The sequence below is a fragment of the Bubalus bubalis genome, chromosome 6 (genome assembly GCF_019923935.1).
Source record: "Bubalus bubalis isolate 160015118507 breed Murrah chromosome 6, NDDB_SH_1, whole genome shotgun sequence".
Classification (NCBI taxonomy): domain Eukaryota; kingdom Metazoa; phylum Chordata; class Mammalia; order Artiodactyla; family Bovidae; genus Bubalus; species Bubalus bubalis.
Window position 1 is genome coordinate 48692365 of NC_059162.1, and position 27225 is coordinate 48719589.

The window sequence follows — 27225 nt, forward strand, 5'->3', positions numbered from 1 at the left end:
TATAAAATGACTAGATATTACCAGTGGCTTCAGGCAGGAATAAGGCAAGAATAAAAGTAGAAGGAGAAAGAAGAGCAGAGAAGACACAGGAAGAGAATGAATGAGGAGTGAATCAATATGGGAATGAAGGGAGGAAGGAGAGAGATAAAGAGAAAGGGAAACCGAGGCAGGAGGTGGGGCAGTCCTTCCTCCTAGAAGTCCAGAAGAAGCACTTTACTGTCTCAGCTCTTGCTGGGTCTTCTGGCTCCACGAACAGCCAGCCATCTGTGCAGCTCTCTCAGCCCCTTCCACTGTACACCTGCTTCTCTCAGCCCACCTGCCTTCTTATTAAGAACCACTGCACTTCTCTGCTTCTTCTCACTAGAGATGGGTTTTCCCATTCCTGCTGCCTCCATTTCTTCACTTCACTTCACTGACCCTTCCTTTTCTTACCAGTAATTTGATTTCTTTTTTTTTTTTTTAACTTTTTAAAAATAGTTTTTGTAGTTGTTTTCTTCTGGTTGCGCTGCGTCTTCGTTGCTGTGCGAGGGCTTTCTCTAGTTGTGGTGAGTGGGTTGCAGTGTACATGCTTCTCACCGCAGTGGCTTCTCTTGTGGAGCACAGGCTCTAGGGCACGCAGGCTCCAGTAGTCGTGGCACAGGGACTCAGGAGTTGCAGTTTGTGGGCTCCATAACTCGGGCTCAGTAGCTGTGGAGCACGGGCTTAGTTGTCCCACAGCATGTGGGATCTTACCAGACCAGGGATCGAACTGGTGTCTTCTGCACTGCAAGGCAGATTCTTCACCACTGGGCCACTAGGGAAGCCCCAGTAATTTGATTTCTACTGTGCTCTTGGGGCTTTTCATCAAGAAGGAACATAGTGAAAAATAAAAGGGTTTTTTTTTTTTTTTTGGTCTTATAGTTACTCACGTTTGCTCTTAAAACACTCTTCTACCTTTTTTTCTGGGTTCCTTTTAGTGAGTTTTTTTTTTTTTCACTTTGTTGTTTCACTTGTTCCATCTCTCTCTCTCTCTGCCTTTTTTTTTTTTTCTCTCACCAAATCTGAGCAATTTCAGAATTTAGCTCTTACTTTCCTGCTTTCATTGCATTTCCTCCCTGAGGAGACTGTGAATTATAATGATGCAGTATAGTGCGGTAAGAAAACCATGAGGTTCAGAAGCAGAAACAACCCTAAATTCTGGTAATATCACTGTTGTCCCACCTTGAACAAGTTATTAACCTCTCTGAGCCTCTGCTTCTTCCATCAAAAAAAAAAACAACAAACTGAAGACAGTAGTATATTCCTAAAATTCTTGGTGTAAGGGTTAAATGGGATAAGATTTGTAAGAAAGTGTTTGTCATAGTCTTTCACTTGACCATCAACTATATGCCACCCTCAATATAAGATGCTGAGGACTGAGGCAATCAACAATACAGTCTTCTGTCCTAAATCTACTCAGAATCTAGGAAGATGATTGGCATGTAAATTAAATACACTGTGTCAGGAGCAATAATAGGAGTATTTACAAACTATTTAGAAAGGACACACAGCGAAGGGAATAAATAAATCTACTGGAGGTGTGTGATACAAGGAAGGCTTCTGGGGGAAAGGCAATATTCGAGTTGGATTTTGAAGGATAAATGTGAAAGAACAGAAGCAGAAAAAAAACAGGTTATGTAGAGGCACCGAATTGTGAAACAGCATGGACTACTTAGGCCAGAAAAGTATGGAGAGGCCAGATAATAGTGTGGTGGTGATGATAATGGTAATAACACCCAATTATTGAGTGAATGCTCTGTGCCAGGCACTGCTACATCCCCAAGCACTTTGCATACATGATTTCTTGATATCCTCATTATGAAAAAACCTTGTGAGTGGGAGAGCCTGGGCTTGGCCCTGTAGCCAAATGAAGAGCCACGAGACTTTTAAGTAGGGTGGATGTCATGATCATAGTATATTTAGAAAAGTGATTAAGGCATCATATTTTTTTAATTGTGGTGAACGACAACATACATTTTATCCATTTTAAGTGTACCATTCAGTAGCCTTAAGCATAGTCACATTGTTGTGCTACAATCACACCATTCGTCCACAGAATCCTTCATCTTGTAAACCTGAAACTCCGTACCCATTATATAAGAACTCATTTTTCTCTCCCCAGCCCCTGGCAACCACTAGCCTGCTTTCTGTCTCTATGATTCTGTGATATAGGTGCAATCCTACAGCATTTTTCCTTTAGGGACTGGCTTATTTCATTTAGCATAATGTTCTCAGGGGTTGTCCATGTTGTAGCATGTGTCAGAATTTCCTTTTTTTTTCCTTAAAGCTGAATGATATTCTATTGTATGTATATACCATATTTTGCTTTTCCATTCATCCTTTGATAGCCCCTTGGATTGTTTTCACCTTTGACTATTGCAAATAATGCTACTGTGGACATGCGTGTACAAATATCTCTTCAAGATCCTGCTTTCATGCCTTTTGTGTGTACACACAGAAGTGAAATTTGGATCATATAGTGAATGTGTGTATGTTTGTGTGTGTGTGTGTGTGTGTGTGTGTTAGTCACTCAGTCATGTCCAACTCTTTGCAACATTGTGAACTGTAGCCTGTCAGGCTTCTCTCTCCATGGAATTTTCCAGGCAAGAAAACTGGAGTGGGTTGCCATTATTATTATTTTCCACCATGATGCATCACTTAGTTCCCAACCAGGACTGAACCAGGGCCCTTGGCAGTGAGAGCAAAGAGTCCTAACCACTGGACCACCAGGGAATGCCCAGTAATACTCTTTATAGAAAGTAAAATACTCTTTTTAAAAAGTAATACTTTTTTTTTTTTTTTTTTTTTGAGGCAATCCATGCTGAAAGGCATCAGTTTTGGAGATAAATCTGGGAGAGGAAGCCTGCGGTCAGGATGTCATTCCCAGACAAGACATGATAAGAACCTCAACTCCAGGCTATTGAAAATGAAGAGAAGGGAATGCAGGTAAGCCATTGACAAGATCTTGGTGCCTAACGATAAGAGAATGAAGAGCTGGGTATTCTGGATGACTTCCTTACAGGTTATCTCCAGACTTTTTGCCTGAGGCAAATAAAGTTTAGGGACCCTCTTTGAGAAAAAGAATCCTGTGGTGATTGGGGAGCTGCCTACTTACCTCCCATACCATTTCAGGCCCAGACCTGCCAATCAGAGCTTTTCTCCCTGTGGCTAAAGAGATTGCTGTTCAGAGGGATAGGTGACCCAAAGCAGGTTATTGAGACTCAGTTCTGGGACTTTTGTTGGGACTGGTGAGAAATGGTTCATTTTTCTATTACGTCTTGTGTGTGTGTGTGTGTGGCTGCTGAGAGGTTAGGATGTAAGCCTGGACCTTCTGGTGGTAAGCCTGGCACCAAAAGGGAAGGGACAATGGAAGAGAGGAGGTATATGGGGATATACTGGCTTGTGATACTCTTTGATTTAGTCCCTGAGTCAGTCACGCATAAAGCTAGACCTACTTCAACCATTTCTGTCACATGAATCCATTTTCTGGTCTGTATCACTTTGAGTTAGTAATTCTATCTGCTGTAACCAAATATTCAGATTCTATGTCTGTTGACCAAAAAGAACAATGGTGGGCCCTGCTTGAATCATATGCCTCCTTGGACCCAATAACTTCCTCGGGGCGTAGGGTAAACCCTTTGACATGTCAGCCAAGTGAATGCGTCTGTGGTTGAGAGACTAACATATCACATGAAGTGAGTGCTGGGTACTCCACAGATGGATGAGATGAAGCCAAAATTTAAAAAAAGAAGAGCAGATGCACCTTGCCAAAGAGATTTTAGATTCTTGAGGGATCTGGGAAATTGGTTTTTGAGAAATCATCCTAAAGCAAGCCTGGTTTCAAATCCTAATTTTGCTCTCCATTAACCACCTGGCTTTGGCCAAGTTGTGTATCCTTTCTAAATCTTAGTTTCTGATTGCAAAATGGGAATAGATAATATTTACCATCTCAGGGTTGTTGTGAGTGATGCCATTAAATGAAGTGATCGTTTTAATTATAAAAATCTGTATGCAGGTCAGGAAGCAACAGTTAGAACTGGACATGGAACAAAAGACTGATTCCAAATAGGAAAAGGAGTACGTCAAGGCTGTATATTGTCACCCTGCTTATTTAACTTATATGCAGAGTAACTCATGCAAAATGCCGGGCTGAATGAAGCACAAGCTGAAATCAAGATTCCCTTGAGAAATATTAATAACCTTAGATATGTAGATGACACCACCCTTATGGCAGAAAGTGAAGAAGAACTAAAGAGCCTCTTGATGAAAGTGAAAGAGAAGAGTGAAAAAGTTGGCTTAAGACTCAACATTCAGAAAACTAAGCTCATGGCATCCAGTCCCATCACTTCATGGCAAATAGACGGAGAAATAGTGGAAACAGTGGCAGACTTTATTTTATTGGGCTCCAGAATCACGGCAGAGGGTGACTGCAGCCATGAAATAAAAAGATGCTTACTCCTTGGAAGAAAAGCTATGATCAACCTAGACAGCATATTAAAAAGCAGAGACATTACTTTGCTAACAAAGGTCCATCTAGTCAAAGCTTTGGTTTTTCCAGTGGTCATGTATGGATGTGAGAGTTGGACTGTAAAGAAAGCTGAGCACCAAAGAATTGATGCTTCTGAATTGTGGTGTTGGAGAAGACTCTTGAGAGTCCCTTGGACTGCAAGGAGATCCAACCAGTCCATCCTGAAGGAGATCAGTCCTGAATATTCATTGGAAGGACTGATGATGAAGCTGAAACTCCAATGCTTTGGCCACCTGATATGAAGAGCTGATTCATTTGAAAAGACCCTGATGCTGGGAAAGGCAGGAGGAGAAGGGGCCGACAGAGGATGAGATGGTTGGATGGCATCACCGACTCGATGGACGTGAGTTTGAGTAAACTCCGGGAGTTGGTGATGGACAGGGAGGCCTGGCGTGCTGCTGTCAATGAGATCACAAAGAGTCAGACACGACTGAGCAACTGTATTGAACTGAACTGACTAAAACAGGCATACTAATTATTTATCATTGTTATTATTGGGCTTCCTTTCTGGCTCAGCTGATAAAAGAATCCACCTGGATTTGATCCCTAGGTTGGGAAGATCCCCTGGAGAAGGGAAAGGCTACCCACTCCAGTATTCTATCCTGGAGAATTCCATGGACTGTATAGTCTGTGGGGTCACAAAGAGTTGGACAGGACTAAGTGACTTTTACACACACACATGGTTATTATTGACTGTGCTGGGTCTTTGTTGCTGCATGGGCTTTCCTCTAGTTGTGGCAAGCAGGGGCTATTCTCCAGTTACAGTGCACAGGCTTCTCATCGAGGTGGCTTCTCTTGTTGTGGAGCAAGGGCTCAAGGCTGCACAAGTTTCAGTAATTGCGGCTCCTGGGCTCTAGAGCTCAGGCTCAGTAGTTGTGCTGCATAGGCTTAATTGCTCCAAGGCATGTGGGATCTTCCTGGACCAGGGATCAAACCTGTGTCTCCTGCATTGACAGGTAGATTCTTTACCACTGAGCCACCAGGGAAGCCTAACGGATATTTTGGATCATAAACAAGAACATTATCAAGGAGACATACCAGGACTGCCTGAGACAAACAGTATTAGCAGTACCCCTTTTCACTCTCGAAGTATTCCTATTTGGGTAATAAATTACATGATCTTGCTGCCCATGATGCACCTCTAATATTGCTTAGCACATAGTAGGTGCTTAAAAGTTGCTTAGTCTCCTCTGAATCTTCTAATAGGATTAACTGATGTCTTCTTGCTTCTTTGTAATTCTCCGGCATTGTGTATTTACAGGGTGTATTCTCCAGAACATTTTTTGCTATTGTCCAAGTGGGAAGTTATGTGACAAATGTGACCCACAGATTTGTATCTGTGAAAGAACACTTTTGTGAAAGAACACTTTCTTACAGCTCCCCACCAACTTCTTTTAATTAATGGGAATTTGGAAAGGTAGTATTGACCTCTTTAAGAGCATTTATTTCCATTCTGCATATTAAGGCAGCTCCAGTTAAAATAATTGAGATTGTTGGGCCACACCTGGTAGTTATTTTGTAACATGAAATTTTACTTCCGAGCATTTGCTGACACATTCTATTGTTAGACTTTGGTCAGGATTTTCTAAATCTACTCTGGTAATGATAAGTTAAAGATGTCTACTATAATAGGAAAACACATAAAATGGGGGAAAGATTGAAAAAATTCTTCATGAAAAAGATATACTCATGACAAAAACAAGCACATGAAAAGATGCCTAGTATCATTTCTTATTTGGGAAAATTAAAGTTTAAACCACAATGAGATATCACCTTACATCTACTAGAATTGCTAAACTTAAAAATATTGACTATAACAAGTGTTGGTGAGGATGCAGAGAAGCTGGAACTCTTGTACATTGCTGGTGGGAATATAAAGTGGTACAATTATTTTGGAAAAGATTGGCAATTTCTTGAAAAGTGAAACCTATACCTTTCTTATGATCTAGTCATTCCATTCATAGGTATTTATCCAAGAAAAATGATAGCATATGTCCATAAAAAGACTTGTACATGAATTTTCATATAGCTTTATTTGCAATAGCTAAAAACTGGAAACAACACAAATGTTCATCAACAAGAGGATGGAGATAGATAGACAGATATACACACACAATGGGGGAGACCTGGGTTCAATCTCAGGGTTGGGAAGATCCCCTGGAGGAAGGCATGGCAACCCACTCCAGTATTCTTGCCTGGAGAATCCCCTTGGACAGAGGAACCTGGTGGGCTGCAGTCCATGGGGTCACAGGAGTCGGACACGACTGAGTGACCTAGCACAGCACAGCATAGTGTGGTATAACCTTACAATGGAATGCTGCTGCTGCTGCTGCTAAGTCACTTCAGTCGTGTCTGACTCTATGTGACCCCATAGAGGGCAGCCCACCAGGCTCCCCCGTCCCCGGGGTTCTCCAGGCAAGAACACTGGAGTGGGTTGCCATTTCCTTCTCCAATGCATGAAAGTGAAAAGTGAAAGTGAAGTTGCTCAGTCGTAGCCACCCCATGGACTGCAGCCTACCAGGCTCCTCCATCCATGGGATTTTCCAGGCAAGAGTACTGGAGTGGGGTGCCATTGCCTGCTACTCAGTAATAAAACTAGGATGAACTACTGATATATGCTACAATGTTGACAAATCTCAAAATGATTTTGCTGAGTGAAAGAAGCCATTTGAAATGGAAACATTGTATGGTCTCATTTATATAAAATTCTAGGAAACACAAACTGATATGCAGAGACAGAAAAGGTATCCATGGTTATTTGATCAGGTTGGGTAGCAAGGAAGAGAAAGGGAGGGATTTAAAAAGACCCATTTTAAAGTATATAGTGGCATTAAGTACATTTTCATTGTTTTATGACTATTGCCACTATCCATTTCCAGAATTCTGTCATCATTCCAAGCTAACCTTTGTGCCCATTAAACAATAACCCCCATTACAAAAAAGTCACATTTTTGTCTTTGTTTCCATGATGAAATTGAATATGATTCTTGTATATTCTATGATACAAGGAATGACCTTGAAGTAGATGAAAGTGATTTTGACTCTATGTTCTCCATCTTACTGTAGTCAGACAAGCTTACATCACAGCAGGAACAGCATGTGATAGAACTGTGACTTGTACCTCAAATTTGGCCACCATCTCTCACTCTTTAGTCCCAAAGAAAAGTGGGTGAAGTCTTGTTCATGACACTCAGCCGCTATCACACTACTGGAAAAGCAGCCTAAACTGCTTGCCTCACCAATCCTGGGTCAACTGTGTCATTTCTGTGTGGGACGACTGACCTAATTATCATTCCTACCTCCTGACTAAATTAGCAAATCACATATAAATCACTCACTTTCCTCCCTTCCTCCCTACTAGTCTCCTGCACCTTCTACCCTCCCTCCACCAAATCAGTCAAAAGCCCTTGAAAAGCTAATAGCACTTTTGTGCATTTTCTTTCAAAGTTGCCCTGTTCATTTCTGTTCCAAGCGGGCTCAACTACGGGAAAAAGTTTGACTCCTCCTCTCAAGCAGTTTGCCACACCTGGTTCCATGATCTGTTCTGGCACAGTAACTGGTGTTTGCTAAACAGAACTCTTACACTAGACTGTCAGGGATAGAAACATATCCTAAGCATACACGAGAAAGTTCTGGCAAGAGGCAAAGCTTCAGAGGCCTGCAGACCTGGGTCAGTACACTTCGGTCTCTGAGTTTTGGCTTTCTCACCCCTAAAATGGATGTGATGTCTACCTACGGGGTTGCTTGAGAGGAGTAAATGAGAACGTGTTTGGGAGGTGTCTAGAACGGTGCCAGGCACTGATGAATGAGGAGAGTTCTGTTCCCTTCCTCCTCTCTATCAAGTTATTTGAGATCTGAGGGAAAGAAAGTGATGCGTTGGAAGCGGGACTATGAAAGGATGGAGGACCTTCTGGCCTAAAGGATACAAATTTACTTAGCTGTACACAAAAGATCTGGCTCAAAGAAGCCTACGGATTAGAGAGAGAGAGAGAGAGAGAGAGAGAGAGAGAGAGAGAGAGAAATAGAACAGTCACCTGGGTTTTTGGATTAGCTGAACCCCGGATAAAAGATGCTTGTAAAAAGGAGTTGGTGCGAATCCAGAAAATTACTTAAAACGCCCAGGCTCTGCCATGGCACATTCCCCACTTTTTTCCGTACAGCACACCCAGAGTAAGCTCGAATTTGGCCCGAAGGCTTGACTGTTCCCAGGACGGCAGCAGTGGAGAGGTCAGACCAACAGGTGTGGGAAGCTGCAGGGTTACGGAGGAAGAAGCAGGTGTCGGAGGAGGGGGCCCCCCTTTCTCGGGCACAGGGGCTCCAAGGCTGCCCCCCGCATCGAATGGAGGGGTCCTGCCCGCCACCTGCGCGCGCGGGGTCTGCAGCCAGGGAGGAGGCAGAAGGAGGCGGTGGATCAGCCACGGGTCAACCCTGGTGGGCTTCCCTCCCCTTTGCTGGCCGCAAGCGGATGCCTGGAAGTTGACGCGAACTCCGGGCCTCTGCGAAGCCCCCGGGAGCCAGGGCGACTCCCATTGCTGGGCAGGCCTCCGCCGGCGCCGCCTGCTCCGCCGAGCCTGGGGGAGGGACCGCTTCGACCCTGCAAGGCGTGAGGGCGGGGACCGGGGCCAGAGACCCGCGCCGGGAGGGAGCGCTGCGCCCGCCGCCCTTCAATTGGCCGCGCCGCCCCCTCTCCAGAGACGCGGGAGGCGGCGGCCCTCCATTGGTCGGGCTAGTCGGCCAATCCCTGAAAGTCCGGGGGAGGCGGTGGGGGGCAGTTCGTGCGGGACTCCGGAGCCGAGCGGGAGCGTCTGGGGGACCTCGTCCGACCGAGTAGCCGAGGCATCGCCCGCGTCCCGCCGCCGCGTCCCGGGGACTCCTGCGCCGCCCAGGAGAGCGAGCTCCGAGCATCTTGTAGTGCGGCCACTCTTCGGGGCCAGGAGCGGGGAAACCGAGTGCAAGAAACCCCCGGACCCGAACTCAGCCTCTTCCCGCGGCGCGAATCATGACCCACTTCAACAAGGGCCCTTCCTATGGGCTCTCGGCCGAGGTCAAGAACAAGGTACGCCTGGGTTCGGGTGGGGCGGGACCCTGGGGCCAGAGGTGGGATGCAGGGCGCCGCCCCGGGACCCTGAGACCCGGGTGGCTGGGGCCGCGCTTCTCCCCGCGCGCCTTTGCTGGCGGGCTTCGCGGATAGTAGATGTCGGGGCGGGGAAGGGGGTGCGCGACAGTTTCTGCGCGTCCCCGTCCTGTCCCCGGCTGCAAGCGCAGGCTCCCGGGCGCTCAGCTGGCTTTGTTCCAGCGCCGCGGGCCGAGGCTAGGGACGGGCGGTGGGTTCCCAGGCTCTTGGAATCCCTCAGCGCCGTCCCTTGGTTCCAGGAGCGGGTCCGCGGCGGCAGGACGCACCCCTCCGGCAAGGGGGCGCTCCTGCCTGGTCATTCGCCCTTAGGTGGGGCCAGTCGGCACGGCTGGGGACCCAGCGAGCAGCCTCCGCCATCCACCCCTGCCCGGGCCCCTGGCAGACCCTGGACCTTCACCCACTCTAGCCCCCGGGCGGAATTCAAAGCCGCGAGTAAAGTTAGGCGGTTAGTGGGCAAACTGGGTCCCCATTGTTCCTCGCCTCTTGCCGGGTGGGAGACCGCTAAGCGGCCTCAGGCAAGGGCCCTAGGACCACCGGAAGGACGGGAGCCGGCCAGAACCCTTCCTGGTTTTCGAATCCCGGTGCCAGTTGCTGCTGCTTTTGCGGCAAGAGGAAACAAAGCCTGAGCGCGCCGCTTCGGGAATATCTGCTGTAGACTTGAGCTTTTTTTTTTTTTTCCTTAAAAGAAAACAAAACCAAAACACTGTAGTTTGTAGTACGTTAGACTTTAACGGTATCAAGGAAATCTTCGTGCGTTGCTTTTGTTCAGGGTTTATTTGCCGAGGTGGACTGTAGTTTGGAGTGATTGGGCTTTGGTAACCCTCGGTTTTGCCACTTTGCCCAGCATAAGAATGCGTTGAGTTTATCTTTGGGACTTTCGGTCTGGGAAAGAGATGAGAGGCGTCCCCCTCCCCAAACTCTCTCCTTCCTTCCTCCCTCCCTGCATTCCAAGCCCATGACATCAGGGGTTTCTGGGGGGAGAGAACAGCCAATCCGCGCGGAACTGCGCACAGAACGCTCATTGTCTCCTTTCTGCTGTTCTGGCCAAAGCGCCACAAAGGAGGGCTGCTGTGGTTTAATTCCCATTAACCTCCCGGGAGCCAAAGCATGTCAGGATTGCCCCCGAACCGTCCTAACCTCTGGTAGAATTCACCGGCATTGTCAGAACTGTAACATCCCAGCGTTGGGGGTGTAGGAAGTGTGGAGGGAATTACCCAGGGACTATGAAGCGCATCCTTGTCACACCCCAAGGGAGAATTGTGGCTCTGCTCAATCCCTCATATAGTCTCCACATCATATTATTAATTCAGTTGTTACTAAATTCTAAACAATTTTTGAAGCAAGCAGTTGATTTTAGTTTGTGTATCTAAAATTGAAATCTAGATCTTTTACCTTGTCAAGTGTGTTGCCTATATTAGAAAGCGGTTTCCTGAACACTGTTTTGAAGAACAGAAAAGTGAGTGGTTTGTGAGTACAAACCCCACCAATTGAAAACCCCTAGACTATTGTGCTGTTCTTTCCAAGGTTTGCAAGTGGACCTTTAGGAATCCTTTCAGTGGAATCAGCGTGTCCAATCTGCTGGATATAATAGCCTGGCCTGGCTTTGTGCACGTTAATTTTAATTTGCCCTTGAGATACTTGTATGGCAAACCTTAAGTCTCTACCTTTTCCGTTGTAAATGAGGTACTGACCTTGGCAGTCCTTCAAGTGACTGACTTTTCTTGGCTGTTAATATCATCTTTTTGCTGATTAATGAAGCAACTTCTGCCCCTTTCCTACTTATTATTGAGTAGACTGAAGGAAGTGCATAGACTGAGGCTAGATCATTAATAACTGTAATTATTATACATTTTTAAAAATAGTAAAACCTCAGCTTTCAGGATCTTTGGAAAGTTGGTTTTCACTTTTGGTTTGTATAACTGTGGGTTTATCCCTTTAAGCATCAAACCAACCTTTAATAACCCCTTTCATTTATATGGTTCTTTCAGACTGTATCCTTTCATAGGAAGTCTTTTGATCTCCATAGCAGAGCAGCCCTCTGAGATGGAGAGGATTCCTGGGATTATCCAACATCATTTACAGATCAGGATGCTGAAGCTCAGAGAGGTGTGATTTGCTCAAGATCACAGGAGAAAGTTGGAATATTCTAAGAATTTTAACTCGAAGAGTGATGTCTTAGTTCAGTGCAGTACTTAAGGCTGTTCTGTTACCAGTCACTATTGTCTATCCCCCTCCCCGCTATTTTTGCTGTCCACCTGTCACTTCCTGGCATCATGATTATTCATTTAATGCTGTTTTAATTGGGCTTGGAAATCAAATATCCCTGTTTGCTAATTCTTGGTATGAGATAATGCATTTCAGCTGAGGGCTCAGAACCACCTGATGAGTGGGTCTGTGGAACTTGAACTTTGACACTGCTTTATTTGGATAGCTTTTGATTTCTTCTTGCTTTTTCTTTATGTATTGCATAACATAACTTGCTTTTTCTCTATGATAGGTTGCTTAAATGTCAGTTTTGGTGGTTTTTTTTTTCTTTAAAACCTCATTTAACTATGTGGGGAGTGGGAGTGTGGTATGGACCTTGGAGTGAGGCAGATGTGGGTTCTAATCCCCCCCTGCCACTTACCTGCCTTGAATGATGTTGGGCAAGTTATTTGACATTTCTGTCCTAGTTTCCTAATTGGTAAATGGGGGAGTAATAGTTACCACCTCTAAACTCTGTGTTACTGAGATGTGTCTGGCTTGTAGTAAGTACTCAATGAGTATGTTGTGGATATTAATTCTTATAATAGAAAATAAGCATTGGTATTATATTTCTTAGACTTGTATGTCACTGCCTCTTTAAATATTCCATTTTATTTTAAAAAGCCTTTAGTCTATTTATATTTGAGCTGCGAAAGCAGTTCATCAATGAATTGAGGAAGCCTTTGATCTTAGATAGGATGGGGGAGCCTGGTGGGCTGCTGTCTATGGGGTCGCACAGAGTCAGACACGACTGAAGCGACTTAGCAGCAGCAGCAGCTTTAATTAATAAAATTTCAAGGGAAAATCAGTCAATTTAAGATACTTGTTTGAGAAGATAATACATGGCAGAATATACAAATTTTTTTTTTTGTTTTTAATTGGCTAAAAGATGTTTGAAAATAGCCTAAAAAAAGTAGAATCCTTTAGCCTGCAGTATACAGTCTCTCTCTAATAACAAGAAAAGGATTATAACTTGCAGTCTACAAAGACTATAATGTAGTAGAAGGTCCAGGAAAACATAGAAGCTGCTGTAGATAGTTCAGTGAGAGATGGAAACATAAAGTAGAAAGGTCTTACATGGATCATACAAGTTGAGCCAGGCCCTTGACTGCATCTGAGGGACCAGAGGTAAATACCCCTGTGCCTTATGAACCATGGAAACATGACAGGCCCCAAAGGGAAGCACAGCGTTTCCGACACTTGGTTCTGATGTTGGAGTCAGGGTGCATGCATGCATGCTCAGTCGTGTCCAACTCTGACCCCCATAGACGGTAGCCTGCCAGGCTACTCTGTCCATGGGATTTCCCAGGCAAGAATACTGGAGTGTTGCCATTTCCTCCTCCAGGGGATCTTCCCGACCCAGGGATTGAACGTTGCTTGGTCTCCAGCAGCTCCTTCACTGGCAGGCGGATTCTTGACCACCACGCCACCTGGGAATCCAGGGTACTTTCTTGTAAAGCTGAGGATTTAGTGAAGTATGCCCTCACCAGTCTTAGAGCAAGTGCTGCAGGGGGCACTTACAGTTCCCAGGGAAGGGGAGGAGTTAGCTGTGGGGGAGGAGTTAGCTGTGGGGCAGGAGTTAGCTGTGGGGCAGGAGTTAGCTGTGGGGCAGGAGTGAGTGGAGATGCAGTGATCTTACCTGGGCATGTTTTTGGGGAGGGGTCTAATTGAGATATTAAGAAGAATGGAATTGGAATGTACATTCTCACAGTTTCTGCTCCCAAGGAATGTCTGATTTGAGCAAAGTAGCTTCTCACACAGTCTTTTTGGTTTCAAGATGGTATCCCTCAACAGACAAAAACCACTTTGGACGATTTACTACTAAAATTCTAAGTCTTTAAAAAGTAAATTAAGCAATCATAGAGTAATAATTAAATATCAGTTCAGTTCAGTCGCTCAGTCGTGTCCGACTCTTTGCAACCCAATCGCAGCACACCAGGCCTCCCTGTCCATCACCAACTCCCGGAGTCCACCCAAATTCATGTCCATCAAGTCGGTGATGGCATCCAGCCATCTATCCTCTGTCGTCCCCTTCTCCTCTTGCCCCCAATCCCTCCCAGCATCAGGATCTTTTCCAATGAGTCAGCTTTTTGCATCAGGTGGCCAAAGTATTGGAGTTTCAGCTTCAGCATCAGTCCTTCCAATGAACACCCAGGACTGATCTCCTTTAGGATGGACTGGTTGGATCTCCTTGCAGTCCAAGGGACTCTCAAGAGTCTTCTCCAACACCACAGTTTAAAAGAATCAGTTCTTCAGCACTCAGCTTTCTTCACAGTCCAACTCTCACATCCATACATGACCACTGGAAAAACCATAGCCTTGACTAGATGGACCTTTGTTGGCAAAGTAATGTCTCTGCTTTTGAATATGCTATCTAGGTTGGTCATAACTTTCCTTCCCAGGAGTAAGCATCTTTTAATTTTATGGCTGCAGTCACCATCTGCAGTGATTTTGGAGCCCCCCAAAATAAAGTCTGACACTGTTTCCCCATCTATTTCCCATGAAGTGATGGGACTAGATGCCATGATCTTAGTTTTCTGAATGTTGAGTTTAAGCCAACTTTTTCACTCTCCTCTTTCACTTTCATCAAGAGGCTTTTTAGTTCCTGTTCACTTTCTGCCATAAGGATGGTGTCATCTGTATAACTGAGGTTATTGATATTTCTCCCAGCAATCTTGATTCCAGCTTGTGCTTCTTCCAGCCCAGCATTTCTCATGATGTACTTTGCATATAAGTTAAATAAGCAGGGTGACAATATACAGCCTTGACGTACTCCTTTTCCTATTTGGAACCAGTCTGCTGTTCCACGTCCAGTTAAATATTATTACCAAGTGTCCCACTGAGACCCTGCCAGCCTGCCAGCCCAGTGCCATGTGGACAAGCCGTTTGCTCCACCGATCAGAGTGACCCCAGGGTGATAGTGGACTCCTGCTGTAAATTGTGCTGTAAGGTGGTCTGCCTCATTTTGCTGCTAGAGAATCCTGATAAAAATGTATGGATAGGTTTAGCTTTAGCTTTTTTTTGACTTTACAGTTCAGTAATAGCTTTTTAATTTAGAACTTTTTGTTTATTATCTCTTTATACCAGCAGTAGGATCTTTGTCTTATTCACTGGTGAGATATCTCAAAAATCTATCTTTTAGAATACAACTTGGCACATAAATGGATGCCCAATAAGTATTTATTGATTTAACGAATTTATTCGTCAGGAATAGATTTTACTGTCTCTAGAAACTGGAAAGTAGCAGTATTTGAGAAGTCTATGTAAAGAAATTCTGTGGTACAAGTGTGAAGTTTTTGAAGGACGTGGAGATTTTTATAGTTCATTTGTCTTCAGTTTGTTTTCATTGTTAATACTACACTGAAAATTTATCACTGAGATAATTCCTTCTTGTTGAAGTTCTTTCTTAGGCTCCAAGGTTAGGGAGGAACAGTAGAGATCCCCTCTGCAAGACTCTGTCGGGTCATCTCCCAAAAGGCCTCCTGTGAAGTGGCCCTTAAGCCCACCTGGATATGTGCCAGTCCTGGTAGGGGTGTACCATTGCAATTTGCCTGCTTTGGGGGTTTGTTTTCCTGTCTTGACCAAAACAATTAAAGGAAAAACAGTTTGCTGAATTGAGAAGAGGTACCTACTACCCATTTAAATTGGTGGTTGGTGGTTTAGTTGCTAAGTCGTGTCTGACTCTTGCAACCCCATGGACTGTAGCCTGCTAGGTGTCTCTGTCCATGGGATTCTTCAGACAAGAATACTGGAGTGGGTTGCCATTTCCTTCTCCAGGGGATCTTCCCAACCCAAGGATCAAACCCAGGTCTCCTGCATTGCAGGCAGATTCTTTACTGATTGAGCTACGAGGGAAACCCAAAGAAAACACAGTTTGATGAACTGAGAAGAGGTACCTGTTACCCATTTAAAGTACTCAGACTTGTTTACTCTGGAATATTAATGAGGATCATTATCAAACTCACTATCCTATGATCTATAGCTTTTTACATTCTTTTCTTTGTGGAAATAGTGCTATTTGTCTACCTCTGTCCTTTAAAATTCCCAAAGTGAGCCTGACAGTGAAGACCTTGCTGCAACCATCATCAAGAGTCAGATCCTCTATTTCTGTAGGCGTTTTCCCTTTCCAGGTGGGATTATGAGATCAGTAATTGTCTTCTTTTCACTGAACAATGTATCAGGGACCGCAGTTAATATTATATATTACATTAAAAAAAAAAAAGCACAGTTGGGTGGTTTTGGTTTTTCAGCCAGTCATGGCCATTATATCCAAGAGAGAGGGGAAATGCTTATTTCTCATCTCAATATGACTAGGTCATGGGAAGGAGCTTGTTAGAATTTTTTTGCAGGTTTGATTTTCTTCTAGGCATCCTTCTATAGCGTGTCCTATGTGCCTTGGCTTTCCTGAACTCTGAGCTCTAGCCATGTGGGCTCTTAACTGTTACTCATATGTACTTGTGCTCAGGTTTTTGTTAAGGGGTTTTTGAGCCTGCAATTGATTCACGCTGTTTGTGGGGCCTGAAGCTTATACAATTTAGAGTTCATCAGTACGAAAAAAAAAAAAAAAAAAAAGTATTTTGCACATTTTATGAAAACATGACCATGGGAATCTTTGTGAACTTGAAGTTGTCAGGTGGGTCCCCTCTAAGTTCTTCTCCATGAGAAAGTAGAACCTGGTGGCCCTGGAGGCTCTGACTGGCTCCTAATCTTGGTTCTGCCTCTTACCCTGTGACTTTGGGCAAATAACCTCTCAGTGTCTCATCTGTAAAGTGTGGGTATGCTAGTACCTATCTGTAGTGTTTGGGGTAAAATAAGCAAGATAATCTATGTAACATGTTTCAAATAATACCTAGAACCCAAAGTACACATTATGTACATGTTAGCAATTGTTCCATTTTGCTCTGCTGGTTAGATTAAGTCCTATGTTCTCCCCAGCTTCTTTTACCTTCTGGATTTTGAGATTATCTCGAGAACTCGAACATTCATGCACTAATCTGTGCTGCTTTTACCTTCTAGATTTTGAGATTACCTTGAGCACTTGAACATTCATCACCAGTCTGTGTCTGAATGAGGCTTCTGGCAGACAGGGAGCTACAGAGCCAAGCAGTACCTCCCTATTTCTAACTCAGGACTGTGCTCTGCTCCCTGAGTCCTGGTTCACGCCTTCTCCCCTGGCAGCCTGTAGTGGAGTCCTGCAGTAAACCCTGGGCTGTCTCTGTTCACACTGCCCTCAGGGCCGTGGGCTTCTGTGTAGAGCTAGAGGCCTCGCTTTCTGGGTGTATCAGTACTTTGCTTTTTCTTCCTAAGAAATCGATTTCTGTTAGACAAGATACACCTTTCATTTCTGGATTTCAGACAGGGTGGGTGTTCCTCCGCAGTGGACTGCTAAACATATTTATCTTCAGTCCTAAATGGTTTTAGGAAGGCTCTCCCTAGACCTGTGTGAAGCAAGTCCATGAGGAGAAAAGACTTAATTCCTAGCTTCCCCCAGGTCTATAGGGAGGGAACCTCTTCGTCTTCCTTCCTCCCAGGACCAGGAAGCTTCAGGGTGTGAGTGTGAGGCAGGCATATCCGCCCTGGGAAGGTCAGGAATTAGGGATTTGAGTATAAAGAAAGGAGGCCTTCTGGGCAAGTCATAGTCAAGCATTTATGGCCCTTTCCTCTCTTTGCCCACACGTCTTCCAGGGGATCCCGGCTGCTGAGTGGCTAGGCACACTGCTATGATATCATTGTTGTTTCTTCTTTCCTCTTCTCAGATGTTTGCACACTAATCTTTCATCATTATCTTAAGCCTCTCTGCCTGCCTAGTGCTGCAGAAGGCTCCTCAATTGGATGGGGAGAGTGCTTTATGATTGCAGTTTTCCCTCCCTCCTTTTGTTTCACGTGGGAGGAAATAGAGAAAATAATCAATACCATGTGTAGTGAGTCTCTCATAACTCCAACATGTGATTCTACTTTGGAAGCAAAAATAGCAACAGCAATCATACTTCTAATTGAGTATAGAAACTCTACTTATGTGAAATAGCACATTTTGAGCTTGTTGGAGTCCTTGGCCCTTAGGAGCTGAGCTGGAACCTTAGGGCTGCTCTTCAGAGTGCTCCCACAGCCAGATCTCTTCCCCTGAATGGACATGCATTCGTCTCTGTCTTTCCCTTTCTTCAGAGGCCTAGATGTGGATAAAACCCCCTCCCCCAACCTCACTTCGGACACACACACGCACGCACGCACGCACGCACGGGCTTTGCCTGCCAGGTTTTGTTCCTAAATTTCTTCCTCTCTGGGCTTTGTTTTTTTCATTTTCTGTTTCTCCTTTCAGTGACAACTCTGCTGTTGACACCCTTTCCAGCATTTTCTAAAACATGCATGTGGAAGGAAGCTACTTTTTATAGGGGCCAGTGGAAGAACTGAAATGTTTTCAGTCTGAGGCATCTCTGCCAAATCTCTCATGAACTTTTGAACCACGCTGGCAACACCCTTCGAGACTGCAGATTCCGGGGCTGGTTTGAATCGAAGCCGCAGCAAGTTCACGGTGCACCGATCTGCCGCAGTGACGGTGCTGGCTGTTGTTGCCTTCTCACATCTCCCTGGGTTGTTGTTGTTGCCTTCTCACAGCTCCCTGGGTTGGAACGACTTTTTAAGCCACAGAGTCTAAGCCACCACCCTGTTCTCGGTTCTTAATCCTTTGTCTGCAGGCCGCAGAGTTGCCTGTGCTAGCTTAGAGAGTTCCTGTCTCAGCTTAGTTAGAAGGGTGGGAGTAGGAGAACATTCAGGGATGGAAAAGACTCAGACTTTGGAGCCACACGTGGTCCAAATGAATCCCTGCCAAGCCCGTGACCTTGGCCAAGTCATCGCTGCGTGAATACGATGCATCTACCTTGGGATGCCATCTTCTTTGCCTATGAGAAACTCTTTTCTTTTTTGATCCTTATTTTATGAATGAAATATTTGTCAGGAAGAATGCAAACAGTACCAAAATATGAAAGTAAAAAAGCGAAAGTATTCTGTATCTCTTACCTCCACCCAACTGCTTGTACAACTTTAAATATCATTTGGACATTTTAGAAATTGAATTATAGTCTATTGTGTGGACTTCAATTATGTATTTATTCATTACTTCCCTACTGGTGGATATTTCCTTAAAAAGGCACTTGTGTGGAAAAGTGTGTAACTTCTGATCCAACATTTAAATGTGCTTATGGATATTGCCAACTTGCTGCCTAAAAAAACAGTTGACTAGTTCCCATTAATGGTTCAAAAAAGAAGGGAGATCTCCTCTTGATGTTAAAAACAAACAAAACTATCAGAGCAACCTTGTTGAAATTCAAGTCTCTTGCTTTAGTTCTTTATTTTCAAGTCTTAAGTCAGTGACATTTGTGGTCCCTACTCCATCTGTCACCTCCACCAGACTCAAGTAGGAGTTGGCAATGAGATGAGGCTAAAGAATGGAGTGAGGGCATCTCTTTTTATAAATTATTTGACTGTAATTTTTTAAAAAAAATAGCTCAGTTGGCATCAAAATGATAACCTTATCAAAATAGCTATCAAAGAGTAGCTGGACAGGGGTCGCCAGCAAAATGTAGATAGAAAATGAGGGGTTAACATTTATTGGGTTCTTAAGATTTATGTAAATGAAGTCATTGATTCTTCTCAGCACCTTCTGATGTGAGTGTTATTAATGATCTCTGATTTACAGGTGAGGAAATGGGCATGGCAGAGATGGGATTCTAAATAGAGCATTCAGTTTCCGGGGCGCATGCTCCTAACCATTTTAATTTGAGGTCAGAACTCAGGGCAAATTGGCATCTCTCAGGGGAGGAGAAGAAGGCAGACCAGAGAGGGAAGCTCCAGATCTTTTAACAAGAAGCCAGAAGGAAGAGAGGTGGGAGGGGGCCCCAGGAGTGCTGCAGAGAGGCCCGGAAAAGGAAACAGGCCACTGGACTTGGCCACGGAGAGATCACTGGTGAGCTTTTAAGAGATCATTTTCAGTAGAGCAAATTTCTGATGGGAGTAGAGTGGAGTTTAGGAATAAGTACTAAGTGAGGAAATGGAGAGGATTGTCTTGATATAGAAGAGAAATAAGACCATGTTTGAGGCTGGCAGCAGGTTCAACTGAAGATGCGCTTGTTTCATTGCGCTTCCCCATTGATGGACTAGATAAAGGCCAGGGCTCAATACACATGGTGGGTGGGAGCAAAGCAGCACAGAGAAGAAGCTTTGCCATGAAAAACTGGGAAGGTATTGGGTTGGCCAAAAAGTTCTTTCAGATTTTCCTGAATGAACTTTTCAGCCAACCCGATAAAAAGGATGAGGACCAGAGAAACAGAACCGAGGTGGATAAGACATCCCTTTTTCTGTTGCGAGTGCTGTGTTGCTCTTCTCACAGACCCCCTGATATCTGGTGGCATACACAGCAGAAGCAGGAGAAGAGGGTCCAGGCCAAGGCCTACATGTGGAAAACACTGTTGATTCAGCCGCTTCTCTGCTCAGTCCTCCTGGAGCCCCCTTTGCAGCCTGGGCACTGCTCTCTCTTCATTCCCTTCCTTGGCCCTTGATTGGAAAGGATGCGAAGTTGGGCTGATTTTGTTATTTGTGCCTGGGTGACCTGTAAGCTTCATGACACAGCATCCAGGATACCTTGGTGTTGGGTGCAGCCGTCTGATGGAGGCTTCGGTGCTTCCAGAGAAACTCACTTTCTCCCTCCCTTTCTGTGCTCTCAGATTATTACAATCAGGTACAATGTGAAGTTAGTTTTTACTGTTGAGATGTGAGAGTGCCCTCATGGAAAATTCCTTCCCTCTAGTTTTCATGGGGGAAAAAAAGGCAGTGATAGCTTGCACAGACAATACATCTTAAGACTCTCAAGACATATCTCTAGCCAGCATCTGTACTACATGTAAACTAAGATGTGTCAATCCTGTTCTGCGCTGATTGTATAAAGCCATCTCTCCAATGGGCAGACTATCATAGTAAGCAGAAAGGGACCCCCAGGAGGAGCTCTCCTTAGAGCTAATGAGATGGTGGGATCTGTTTCTCCTTGGTCTACTTTCCACTGTTGTCCATCAGAAGCTCAGAGTAGGGGCAGTGTGTGTGTTCTGACTCTGCCAGGATAGGCAGCTGGGAACGCTTGGGTGTGCATGGTCAGTGGTCTGGAAGTGGAGAGGGCTTCCAAGCTGGGGAGGGACGAGTTTACAGTTGACATTTGGGATGTGAGGGTGGATTTCTTGCCTTCTGCCTCAGGTCATAATGGACTCCGAGACTTATCCTATGAAGCAAACTTGCCAATGAATAGACATTCTCAAGCTACAAAAAGACTACTGCCATGATACTCCTTGTAATTACAGAAAAAGAAAGGAATCATCTTCAGTGCTGTTCACATGCCCGACTCAGATTATTTAAGAGGCTTCTTGGGTAGCACAGTGGTAGAGAATCTGCCTGCCAATGCAGGAGATGTAGGTTCAATCTCTGGGTCCGTGAGATCCCCTGGAGTAGGAAATGGCAACCCTATCCAGTATTCTTGCCTGGAAAATTCCATAGACAGAGGAGCCTGGCGGGCTACAGTCCATGGGGTTGCAAAGAGTCGGACACAACTGAGTGGCTGAGTACGTGCGTATGCACACACACACACAGAGTCCTATGAGGAGACAAGTGCCTGAAAATCTTGCTTGGTCTCTGAGTTGTGTCCTTGCCACCTGTGCTGTATTGGTGCCCGTCTCCTCCCCTCCTGTGTGCCTCTAGTCGGCTCCCCAGGATTTCTGTGCTTAATCCAGGGTCTGTGTGGTGTTCAGAGTAAATCACTCCCTCTTCTATATGACGTCCATCTACATAGTTAGACGGTACTAGTCTGTTTCGTGGGCCCCCAGAGACCCTTCTAGGTCAAACGTAGCGGCTCCCAGCTGACTGGTCTCATGATAGGCTATATGCAGTTTTCCTAATCTTTTCCCCACCCAGTTTGCTTCTTCTAGAAACTGATCCCAGTTTGTCAATGTCTTCTTTTAGAGTGTGGCACACAGAACTGACTACCAGGGCACAGTGGGATTATTAAGTAACTCTTTTGTTTGACTACAAAGCACTAACTCATTCTGTTTTGATCAATGTCATCACCTGATGAGGTGGTTTGAAGGAAGATTACAATCCATGCTTTGGCAGGTTGATTTTTTTCAGTCTCTAAAGTAGGGGTGATGATAATTGCCTAAGGCTTTATAGTTCACATACTCCTCTCACATTTGTTTCATTTAAATAATCCTTTCCTTGATTTACCTCCTGAAGCTGCTTTCATCAAATAAGATGAACAATAGTGTGTATTTTATAAATAATTGTAGACCTCTGCAGACCAAAATAGCATTCACTTTTCTTAGGATCACTGAGTAAGCATTACTAGTTAGTTCTAGAATTTTGGGGCAGGATTTACATATATCTTAAATAATTTGTTTATTAAGTTAGGATCTTTCAGAATTCAAACGATTTTTTTTTTTAACTATTCCTGATTTATGTTTTGTAAGTTTAATAAGTGTGTCTAATAGTTTCAAATCATTAATTACCAAAACAGAAGACCAGAGATCTCACTCTTAGCCTCTGGGTGCCCATCCCTGGGAGCCCCCCCACCCTGCCTTGACGTAGATCAGCACAGTGGGCACGTTTGTTGCTTCTGACCTGGCCCTACTTCTAGGGTTACAAAACTGGGCTTCAGGAGTGCCATAGACATAAGGGACTTTTATCAGAAAGTAAAACAGATATGTCCCTAGCGATCCATCTAAGATGACTAGATTGTAGATCAAGGAGATGTGATGCCCATAAGAGCCAGCCATTCAAATGCAGATGCCTTTTGGTAACTAGAGAGATTTTTTAATCTGTGGCATTTCCCTAGTCTGGTAATACTCTTAGTGAATAAAAAGCCAATTTGCTGAGTATCCACTATGGGCAGGCACAGGCTGTAAGGGTGGCAGATGAGTGAAGCCTGTTCTGCCGTCAAGAATACACAGGCAGGTGTTCTTAAATGTGCCTTGCATGCCTACACTGGCTCCTGGTGGCAACTGTCCTGCCCCCTAAGTGCCAACACACCTTTTCTGGAGTCCACTCAAGCGTGACAGCCAGGCTCTTCAGCCTGTCAAGGAGAGGTGAGAGTGGGGAGGAGTGGGCTCCTCTCTAGGTTCCTATTAACTGTTTGCCAAGATTTCTTACACAGGAAGCTATTCAGTATGCACATCTTTACTCATCATTATTTTTGAGTCTGGATTTTTCTGGGAATCCAGCCTCTATGATTACTTCCTCCTTGTCTTAAGTTTTAACTTTCTAAATCTACTTTTTAACTGTGTATATTCTAAATTCTGTAGTCTGATGGTCATTTTCTGGATAGAGAAGACAAAGTTGACATTCTGTTGTTTCTGCATTTTCCTGCCATTCCTTAGTTATACTGTTTGCTTTAGGCCCTAGATCAGGTCTTCTTATTTTAAAATCTCTAATTTTTTGTTAATTTCACAGTATTCATATGTTGAGTCATAGTATTTTTGTATTTGTTTGACTGTACATATTTGGAGGGGAAATTTTGTGCTGGCGCCATACGTTGCTACCTTGATCTGAAGATTCAGCTGTACCTCTCAGAGATGGGCCCACATTTAAAACGCCCTTAGATGTTGCTCTGGTTTACCCCAGGCAGATGTGGATTTCCATAGCTGGGGAATATATAGTCATTTCCTGTAAATATTTAGTAACTTCAGGCCATAGGATGAGTCTCAGATTCTGTAGTGAACTTGAGGAAGTTGCAGTCTACCTTGATAATCAGTGTAAAGTGATTTTCTCTAGAATTCCTACCCCCTACTCTCCATAAGATATAAACCTGCCTTTAATTTAAGTAAAAAAAAAACTTCTTTTCCCGTTTAAAAAAAGTATGTTAAAAGTACAGTTGAGCCCCTGATCCCATGCTTCTCTCTTCCCTGGAGAAGCTGTTGTCTTGCACTTGGTATTTATCATTCCCACAGGAGCCAATTTTAATCCAGTGTTTAAAGTTGAGGATAGTAGACTGAACATTTGTACTAGCTACTTCTTTTTTTTTTTTCCTTCAATTTTATACTTTTTATTATTTATTCGAGAAATTAAAAAAAAATTTTATATAACTTTTAAAGGCTATGTTCCATTTATAATTGTTACAGAATCTTGGCTATATTCCCTATGTTGTACAATACATGCTTGAGCCTACTGTACAACCAACAGTTTGCACCTGCCACTGCCCCATCCCTAAACTCCTAAATTGCTCCCCCCAAGGTGTTAACTACTAGTTTTGTTCTCTGTGTTTATGAGTCTGCTTCTTTTCTGACAAACCCACTTAAAAAAATACTTTATCCCTTTTCACCAGCAGTAATCTGAAAAGAATGAGAATTTGGAATGCAAAGACAAGGCAGGAAGAAGAGTGGAGGGGTGTGGTGATGGGAATGGACAGGAGCTATGGGCAGTGTGTGGGATGAGCCTGTCTGCAGTGGCATGTTCTTTTTGAATTGTGGACGGTAAAGAGAACAGGTTAGTGTGGGATTTGGTTCATACAGGTCTGTACTCAAGCTTGAAACCGGAAGGAAGGGGGCAGGGCACACCTTTAAAAGAATGACGTAGCCCAAGGATACTACATAAACTGACTAGAACCAAATGGAGTTGACTTCCACTAGATCTTGAGCCTTAGGGTGTGTTCATTGTAACACATCAGCAAGCTAGATGATACACCCACAGGTGCCACGACTTAAAGGCCTGCAGTCCGGCAATAAAGGTCAAAAAGTGGCAGTGGCCTTATTCCTGGAAATCCCCACCCCTTCCCCAAAATAGCTAGAATACTCTTTCCACTCATTCAGTTCAGTTCAGTTCAGTCGCTCCGACTCAGTCATGTCCGACTCTTTTCGACCCCGTGAATTGCAGCTCTTCGCACGAGGTGGCCAAAATATTGGAGTTTCAGCTTTAGCATCAGTCCTTCTAAACAACACCCAGCACTGATCTCCTTTAGAATGGACTGGTTGGATCTCCTTGCAGACCAAGGGACTCTCAAGAGTCTTCTCCAACACCACAGTTCAAAAGCATCAATTCTTAGGCGCTCAGCTTTCTTCACAGTCCAACTCTACATCCACTCATTACCCTATGTAATTGTTGTTTAGTTACAGAGCTGTATCTGACTCCTTTGCTTCTTCCTGGCCTGTAACCTGCCTGGCTCCTCTGTCCATGGGGTTTCCCAGGCAAGAATACTAGAGTAGGTTATGCCATTTCCTTCTCCAGGCGATCTTCCAAACCCAGGGATCAAACCTGCATCTCCTGCATGGGCAGGTGGATTCTTTACCACTGAGCTGCCTGGGAAGCCCACCCTATGAAATAACCCACCTCTATAAAAACTGACAACCCCATATCCTGGGGCCACTCTTCACCTTCTGAGATAGCTCACACTCTGTCGAGTGAGTTTCTGAATCACTTCTTATCTATCATTTTGTCTCTCGCTGAATTCTTTCTGTGATGGGACATCAAGAACCTGAGCTTCATTAACTCCTGAGACCAGATGTGATCTCAGTTAAAAGATCAATATGAGTCGCCATCTGAGTTTCACAGTTTCAAGCTGATATAAATGGCTAGTGTTAATTAGGAGATGTGTGTGTGTGAGGCATTGAGATGGGCTTCCTCCTCACAGTGATCTTGGAAGGAAGAAGACTACTTGTAAGAAATGAGGTCGCCAGAGTTAAGTTACTTAGGTCACTCTGGAATTGGAAACACAGTTTTTGGAAGTTGGACTTCAAAGCATGTGATCTTTCGTCTGTTGTATCCCCGACGTGAATACTTAAAACTTTACCAAGGTGTTTTACATGCTTGGAGGATCTGTTGGGGGAGGGGTTTAAGGTGGGTAAACCCTGTTAAAGCCTGTTCATTGTGTTGCATGAGATATCAATCAGAACAAGTGAAAAGCAAAGGAAGGGAAGCAGCATCTTGATACTTCAGGTGGAAGTTGGAAGGTGGAAATCGACTATTTGTTTCTTGTTTTGAGGCTGGTGGTCCCCGTCTTTCTATTCTCCCTTTAGTTTAAATATTCTATTCTTTTAAAATACCCTTCTTTATTCTCCATGGGGTCGCAGTGAGTCAGATACAACTTAGCGACTGAATAACAATAATTCTTTTTTTGGTGAATGTCTCAATACACCTTGTTTAGTCTCACAGAGTTGGACACGACTGAAGCGACTTAGCAGCAGTAGCAGCAACTAGAACTTAAGCTTTCAGGGCAGAGTCTTTACCTTTGAATCATGCCTGCTACACAGTCACCATTTGAGTGAAAGGAAAAAGGAATACAGAAGGAAATTGAAGGAAGAATCTGAGACACACCTGGATCACTTTAAAGAGGGAAGCTGACATTGAATGTGATTTTACATAGAGAGTTTGGAGTAATGCTGGGTTGTCCTGGTGGCTTGAAACAGTCTAGTGAGAGTTCAGGAATAGCTGAAATTTGGGGGATGCTATTGTAACTACCAGAGATAGAAACCTGTCTGTCTACTTCAGGCTTTAACAGGGAAAGATTAGAGATGCAGACATAGAGAAACTGACATGTGGGCACGGATGAGGGGGTTGTGATTTGGGGAGTTCAGTTCAGTTCAGTTCAGTCGCTCAGTCGTGTCTGACTCTTTGCAACCCCATGAATCGCAACACGCCAGGCCTCCCTGTCCATCACCAACTCCCGGAGTTCACTCAAACTCATGTCCATCGAGTCGGTGATACCATCCAGCCATCTCATCCTCTGTCGTCCCCTTCTCCTCCTGCCCCCAGTCCCTCCCAGCATCAGAGTCTTTTTGATGTATTTACACTACCATGTGTAAAATACATAGCTAGTGGGAAGCAGCTGTGGAGCACAGGGAGCTCAGCTCAGTGCTCTGTGATGACCTAGAGGGGGTAGGATGTGGGGTGGTGGGAGTGAAGCTCAAGAGGAAGGAAAGTGTTGGTCACTTAGTCTAGTCTAACTCTTTGCGCCCCCATGGACTGTAGCGTGCCACACTCCTCTGCCATGGAATTCTCCAGGCAATAATACTGGAGTGGGTTGCCATTCCCTTCTCCGGGGATCTTCCTGACCCAGGGATTGAACCCAGCTCTCCCGCATTGCGGGCAGATTCTTTACCATCTGCGCCACCAGGGAAGCCCCAAGAGGGAGGGGATATATGTATACATATCGCTGATTCATTCCATTGTACAGCAGAAACTAACACAATATTGTAAAGCAATTATACTCCAATTTAAAAATAAAGAAGAAACTGTACAGAAAAACAGGAGTTTCCAAAAATATATATATATTGTGAGAAGG

General features: G+C 44.4%; 1 protein-coding gene across 1 annotated transcript in view; it reads left to right on the forward strand.

The window, feature by feature from the left end:
- Positions 1 to 9293: 9293 nt before the first annotated feature.
- Positions 9294 to 27225, forward strand: part of CNN3 (calponin 3) — a 30294-nt gene continuing 12362 nt past the window's right edge. The window contains exon 1 of the mRNA XM_006057566.4: positions 9294 to 9602. Coding sequence (XP_006057628.1) covers positions 9546 to 9602 — 57 coding nt within the window. The 5' untranslated portion in view covers positions 9294 to 9545. The remainder of the gene's footprint in view (positions 9603 to 27225) is intronic.